At 42.3% G+C, this 7,500-nt stretch overlaps 1 protein-coding gene across 2 annotated transcripts in view; it reads right to left on the bottom strand.

Annotated features, from left to right (window-relative positions):
- LOC123502763 (zwei Ig domain protein zig-8-like) overlaps positions 1-7,500 on the bottom strand; it is a 111,481-nt gene that overhangs the window by 57,151 nt on the left and 46,830 nt on the right. Inside the window, exons 2-3 of one of the 2 annotated variants that reach the window (XM_045252010.1) lie at positions 5,278-5,353; positions 1,397-1,542 (exon numbers count right to left, since the gene is read on the bottom strand). In XM_045252010.1, the coding sequence (XP_045107945.1) occupies positions 1,397-1,542; positions 5,278-5,353 (222 nt within the window). Of the gene's footprint in view, positions 1-1,396; positions 1,546-5,277; positions 5,354-7,500 lie in introns of both variants that reach the window. The other variant, XM_045252009.1, reaches the window with a different exon arrangement.

Consider the following 7,500-nt stretch of genomic DNA (forward strand, 5'->3'; position numbering starts at 1 on the left):
AACCAAGAAACAAAAGAAAACTAAAAACTCGCCACGAACAATGAAAAAAGAAAGAAGAACAGAAAAAAAGGAACAATAATTTAAACCTTACTCGAGCACACACTCCCTGCCATCCTTAAACACACACACACACACACACACACACACACACACACACACACACACCGAGAAGAGATCGAGACAGAAAAAAGAAAAGAGACTCCAAGCAAAGGAAAAAAGAAATAGAAGTACATGTAGAAAGATCAGCAAGAATTTTCATTTTGGGAATCCAGGTTTAGGCGATCTTGGCAACCGAAACAATCCAGAGCCTCAATTTTACGGGACCGATTCACAGCAGGAGAGAGAGAGAGAGAGAGAGAGAGAGAGAGAGAGAGAGAGAGAGAGACAAAGGGAGGGGAAAAATTCATAAGGTGGACAGGCTATCAGCTTATATTGTGTGTGTGTGTGTGTGTGTGTGTGTGTGTGTGTGTGTGTGTGTGTGTGTGTGTGTGTGTGTGTGTAGCCACTGTCCCACACTCAACTCTATAGTCGAAGTTAAATACACATGCCTCTCTCTCTCTCTCTCTCTCTCTCTCTCTCTCTCTCTCTCTCTCTCTCTCTCTCTCTCTCTCTCTCTCTCTCTCTCTCTCTCTTCTTTTTATTATTCTCTTCCTTCACTTCTACTACCACAGCCGGTCATGGAAAGAAGAGCGAAGCAGGGAATGGAAGTATTGATGAACGAGAGAGAGAGAGAGAGAGAGAGAGAGAGAGAGAGAGGACGAAAAAGTTAGTGAGAGGAAATGAAGGACGCAGGGAGAGAGAGAGAGAGAGAGAGAGAGAGAGAGAGAGAGAGAGAGAGAGAGAGAGAGAGAAGAGGAAGAGTGAGAGAGGAAAAAGAGCAGGTCTGAGTGAGGAGGAAAAGAGTGAAGGTGGTAAGGAGAAGAAAGGAAGAGCGGAAATAAAAGCAAGGGCGCGGAAAGGTTAAGAAGAGGAAGGGGGAGATGAAAACTAATTTGGATTCGGAAGATAAAAAGAAAACGAGGCGAGGAAATGCCAATGGAAACATGGCGAGGGTGACATTGTGAATAGATTACGTTAAAATTCCATGTCTGCTAAAAGAATAGATAGACACACGCACAGACAGACAGACAGACACACTTGCACGTAAACAGTTGAATATCAGGAAGGGCATAACGATAAAATTGCAGTAAAATGACACAGACACGTAAAATTAAAGGTAAATGACGCTGAGAGGAACAATAAATGCCGAAAGGGAGAGGATTTGACATCTTTCAGGAGGAGAGAGAGAGAGAGAGAGAGAGAGAGAGAGAGAGAGAGAGAGAGAGAGATCAAAACGAAAGGAAGAATGTGGTTAACACACACACACACACACACACACACACACACACACACTCACCGTCTTGTTCCCGATGTTTTTCACTCTACAGTTGAGAATCGCCGTCTTTCCCAGAAGTGCCGTCACATTTTTAGACTCCTCGTAGTCAAAGAAGGGAAGATCTGGGCGCCTTATTCCTGGGGGCCCGCTGCCACTCACAGCCCGACCTGCTGGGAGAGGCGTGGTGAGTGCTTGTGGCTTGGTGAGTTGGCGTGGTGAAGTTTTAAGCTGGTGTGTTGTGGTGTGGTAGTGAGATGATGCTTAAGTGATAGTTTAGGCATTTTTTGGTGGTGAGTGAAGTTGATGGTGGTGATGTAGTGATGGTGGTTTTATGGATAGTTGAAGGTGATGTGGTGTGTGGTGGTGGTGGTGGTGGTGGTGAAGGATCATGGTGGTGTTTTGGCTGATGTGGTGTGCCTGTGGGTGGAAAAAAGGAGAAAAAAAGTTGGATTGATTTGTTGGCAGGTATTGGTGATGAACGTGGTGGTGGTAGTGGTGGTGGTGGTGGTGGTGGTGGTGAAATTTTAATAGACTGCAATATCTCCTGATTAATTTTGTACAGATTCAAGATTTTTTTTAATATTCAAAGTTATGTTCTTTTCTATAATGAATGCATGATATATTTCGTAATACTGTGTTCAATTTATATTCTATCTAACAGACTGTCTGTTTGTCTGTCTGTCTGTGTCTGTCTGTCTGTCTGTCTGTCTGTCTGTCTGTCTGTCTGTCTATCTATCTATCTATCTATCTATCTATCTATCTATTAACCTATATATCATTAACCTATATACTCTCTCTCATTCTCTCTCTCTCTCTCTCTCTCTCTCTCTCTCTCTCTCTCTCTCTCTCTCTCTCTCTCTCTCTCTCTCTCTCTCTCTCTCTCTCTCTCTCTCTCTCTCTCTCTCTCTCTCTCTCTTATATATATATATATATATATATATATATATATATATATATATATATATATATATATATATATATATATGTGTGTGTGTGTGTGTGTACACACACACACACACTGATCTATCATAGTTATTCAATAAAATTTTGACTAACTGATTATGAAACTGGTGCTTCATTTAGGCTGAGATGTGTGAGTGTGTATTTGGTGATGAAAAGAGGTGATGATGCGTATGTAATAAGTAACTGTGGTGGTGTTAATGCTGAGGATGGTAGTGTACTCTGTGTGTGTGTGTGTGTGTGTGTGTGTGTGTGTGTGTGTGTCTTAATGATGATGGTGTTGAGTTAGTGCGGGGAGCGTATTCTGGTGATGGAGTGGTGATGCAGTCGTGTGTGGTAGAGAGGTAAGCTGGTGGTGGTGGTGGTGGTGGTGGTGGTAGTGGTGGTGATAATGAAGGCAATGATGAGTCGCTTGGGAAAATAATGATGGTGGGGATTGTTAGCATGGGAGATGGAGGCGTAGGTAATGGTGGTGATTTAATAATGGAAGAGGCTTGTGGGGGTAGTATGGGGGCGGTGACTTGGTACAGACTGGCTGCAAACTGACGGTGAAGTGGTGGTGGTGGTGGTGTGAGTGTGTGACATAAAGAATGTAAAAGAAAAATGCGCAGCTTTGAGTGACGGGCAGAGAGAGAGAGAGAGAGAGAGAGAGAGAGAGAGAGAGAGAGAGAGAGAGAGAGAGAAACAATCAGCTGGAGTCTCAAAATTATGACAAATATATACACACATAACATAAATATCACGTTGAGTAAATTGCGTGTTGATATATTGAGGAAGAGGAAGGAGCAGCAGCAGCAGGAGGAGGAGGAGGAGGAGGAGGAGGAAGGAGGAAGAAGTAATGGACGTGCTTGGAACTCGGAGCGAAAAGAAAAGGAAAAGAGAAAACGAACTCGTATGAAGCATTGACGAAAATTACCGGGCCGAATTTGCGATACCGAATTACGAATGTGTGTTTGTGTCCTTCGCTGGAAATTGTCCGACCTACATCTTTATTTTTATTATTATTAGAGGTCTGTGTGTGTGTGTGTGTGTGTGTGTGTGTGTGTGTGTGTGTGTGTGTGTGTGTGTGTGTGTGTGTGTGTGTGTGTGTGTGTGTACCCTTGCCAACACACATACACACACACAGACACTCAGCCCACATAAGATTGGTTCTGGAAAAAAAAAAATCTGCTTAGTTTCCATTCCAAAATATGAAAAGTCGTTTGCCTTTCACTTCTCATCGGAATTGGAGGGAAGGGGGGGGGCGAAGATGTGATTGGGGGTGAGTTCCAGAGAGAGAGAGAGAGAGAGAGAGAGAGGAGGAGGGGTTTTAATTGCTGACGTGGCCAAGAGTTTTAAGAGATTAGGAGAGGAGATTCTATGAGGCAGGAGTGAGGCGATCTGATGACGTTCTGGGACTGATCTCATTGCCAGTAATGGGATCGTGTGCTCTTTGTAAATTACTTCGTTTCTTCGACTTGGAATGTGCGATGCGGCGATAGTGGGAGTGGGTCTGAGGAGGAGGAGGAGGAGGAGGAGGAGGAGGAGGAGGAAGAGGGAAAGAAGGAAGCAGATTAGATGGTCGAGAAAGATACTGGTAGGAGTAGTAGTAGTAGATTTTTGTTGTTGGTGATGGTGGTGGTGGTGGTGGTGGTGGTGGTGGTGATGCTGGTGGTGGTGGTGGTGGAATAGAAATTTCAGCAAAAGAGCCGAAACAAACACGAAATAGAAAAAAAAGTAAATCAGACTAAAAATAAATTAATACACAAAACAATTTTACCTCGGCCAGAGAGAGAGAGAGAGAGAGAGAGAGAGAGAGAGAGAGAGAGAGAGAGAGAGAGAGACAGGAAAAACTCAATTTGCGTGGAACAAAAAAAATGTTAAAGGGGCAGAAAACACGAAAGAAATGGGTTTGTCGACTGAAGGGTGGAGACAATTCCTCTTCATCCTCACCATTCTCTCTCTCTCTCTCTCTCTCTCTCTCTCTCTCTCTCTCTCTCTCTCTCTCTCTCTCTCTCTCTCTCTCTCTCTCTCTCTCTCTCTCTCTCTCTCTCTCTCTCTCTTCCTTTTTTTCAGGTATTATCTTTTCCTCACACATCTACTATAAATGCACACACACACACACACACACACACACACACACACACACACACACACACACACACACACACACACACACACACACACACACACACACACACACACTATTTCCTCTCTCTCTCTCTCTCTCTCTCTCTCTCTCTCTCTCTCTCTCTCTCTCTCTCTCTCTCTCTCTCTCTCTCTCTCTCTCTCTCTCTCTCTCTCTCTCTCTCTCTCTCTCTCTCTTCCATTAAGATAATATCCAGCACATATTTACGTGTTCACCTTCATGATATTCTCTCTTTTTTTTCAGCGTGTGAGGAAATTAGCAAGGAAGGGACTGGCTCGTGATGAATAGAAATGCATTAGAAGTATATATTAGTAAAAGAGAGGCAGGAAAAGGGAGATGGACGAACAGGTGATGAGAGAGAGAGAGAGAGAGAGAGAGAGAGAGAGAGAGAGAGAGAGAGAGAGAGAGTTGACGAAGAGGGAAGAGGGGAGAGAAATTTAAGTGGACGAAGTAGAAGTTATTGAAGAGAGAGATCAATACAAAGATAAAGGCAGAGAGAGAGAGAGAGAGAGAGAGAGAGAGAGAGAGAGAGCAGAGGATAGATACAGAGCAGTAAAGAGATAGATAAATGAAATATGCAAAATCAATATCCGAAAACACACATTCTCTCTCTCTCTCTCTCTCTCTCTCTCTCTCTCTCTCTCTCTCTCTCTCTCTCTCTCTCTCAGTGCGTCTTGATTCTTTCCATTAAACTCTGATTATGTATTTTTTTCTCTTTTTTTTTCATTCATTCATTCATTCTCTCGACCCACGCCCTGCCTTCTCCCTACAAGGTCGAGGTTCGGGTAAGGTACGGGAGGACTTTGAGCCTTACTGTAGCCGAGGAGGAGCAGCACGGGAAGCAGCAGGAGGGACGGGCTTGTCATTGTGTTGGGCCGACGATTTCTTATCTGTGAAGGGAAAAGAAATTGTAATGTTAGATATCTGTGGCGATTTTTTTTTTTATGACAGACAGACAGACAGACAGACAGATAGATAGATAGATAGATAGATAGATAGATAGACGGACAGACAGACAGACAGACAGATAGACAGATTAATATATAGACGGACAGACAGACAGACAGACAGATACAGACCGACTGACAGAAAGAGAGAGAGAGAGAGAGAGAGAGAGATGGTAGAATTTACATCTTTTTATTGTTATATTCATGCAATTTTCTTGTGCGTGTATTTCCTTACTTTTATTTGTGTGTGTATTTCCTTAATTTTGTATGTGTGTATGAAGGTCTTTACTTCACCTCTTCACTACCACATGCAGTCTTCATTTGTTAACGTTCAGAGCAGTGTGTAGAGAAGCATTTAAGTTACATTCCTTTCCTCATAAACACCTGCTGAGTGAATGTGGTGCAGGAAACAAAATTTTGAAAGGCAAAGATAATTATGACTATTGTCCAGCAGTGGAAGGGTTAATGACTTGCTGAGTATTTTTTTCTGTTTTTTCCTTTATTTTAACCCTTTGACTGTCTCTCGATACCCCTTTCCCTAACTCCCAATCACCCAATCCCATTATAGATGTTTAAACTCGTGTGAAATTGCAAAATATATTATTTTTTATCGCTTTCTTGTAGATGCTTATAAAGTCTTCACATATTGGTTTTGGTGTTGCTAATTGTTTCGTGTAGTAATTGAGAAGCTCTTTGAAGTTCGCGTCTCAGCAAATCACGAATCACCATTTTGTATATTCATACGTGATTCTGTTACGACTCTCATCTCGACTGGACTCTGCTTTTTCACTTTAATCTTTCATTTATGCATTCGTCCATAATTGTGTTATAACTTACAGGCTCCACTGGAATTTCCTCTTTTATTTTTCTTTTTTCTTTCGCTAGTAAATCCAGATAGGTGTTCCAGTGTTCTTATCTGGCTTGCTTTTTGTTGCGCGTGTTTGTTCTTGTGTGTGTGTGTGTGTGTTTCACTGTTTGATCCGCTGCAGTCTCTGACGAGACAGCCAGACGTTACCCTACGGAACGAGCTCAGAGCTCATTATTTCCGATCTTCGGATAGGCCTGAGACCAGGCACACACCACACACCGGGACAACAAGGTCACAACTCCTCGATGTGCATCCCGTACCTACTCACTGCTAGGTGAACAGGGGCTATACGTGAAAGGAGACACACCCAAATATCTCCACCCGGCCGGGGAATCGAACCCCGGTCCTCTGGCTTGTGAAGCCAGCGCTCTAACCACTGAGCTACCGGGCGTGTGTGTGTGTGTGTGTGTGTGTGTGTGTGTGTGTGTGTGAGAGAGAGAGAGAGAGAGAGAGAGAGAGAGAGAGAGCAAAGTTTCGCATCAACTTGGGGATTTTTAGTGACCGTGTTTTCACTGGCATCACACTTTCACCTCAAAACAGTTCCTCTTCCATCACCGGAAAGAAACATTAGATTATGTGTGCTGTCTCCTTCGTAATTAATTAGAAATGATATATATTTTTTTGCTCATTTTTATTAACATGTGCTGGTTAATTTGTTACAAGGGATTGAGATCCGTACTTTCTTTTCCTTGAAAATATTATCAAGACTGCTGCCTGCTCACCTTAATTAAAGAAATCTTATTTTGTTTCCTGTTCATTGTAATTATTATGTTTTGCGTCATTCATCATACGAAAGTAGTTGATGATGTCTCCTTCCTGTCCGCCGTGAAAATATTACTGGAACTGATGTCAGCTTACATAAGAGTGAAAAAAATGTCTTTCTGCATATTATCATTATTATGCTTTGCCTCATTAGTTGCCCGAGATTTATGAAAAACAAGGCCTTCCTTTTTACGCTGAAAATTGAGTATCGCGGAAGCTGCTTTGTGCTTGCGTCAGACTCAAAAATCTGATTTTTCTTCTTGTTGCTATCAATAGCGTGCCTTTCTTAATGAAGCAAGATTAAATCAAAAGTAAGTCCCTGCTTCCTTTCCACGATAAAAAAAAAAGATGAATATAATCTTTGCAGCGTTTTTTAATTAAATGAAATGAAAAAATTTTTTCTCATCAATGACAATATTATAATTTTTCCTCATTCACTACACGAGTGATGCTGAGGCAC

The sequence above is a fragment of the Portunus trituberculatus genome, chromosome 12 (assembly GCF_017591435.1).
Source record: "Portunus trituberculatus isolate SZX2019 chromosome 12, ASM1759143v1, whole genome shotgun sequence".
Lineage (NCBI taxonomy): Eukaryota > Metazoa > Arthropoda > Malacostraca > Decapoda > Portunidae > Portunus > Portunus trituberculatus.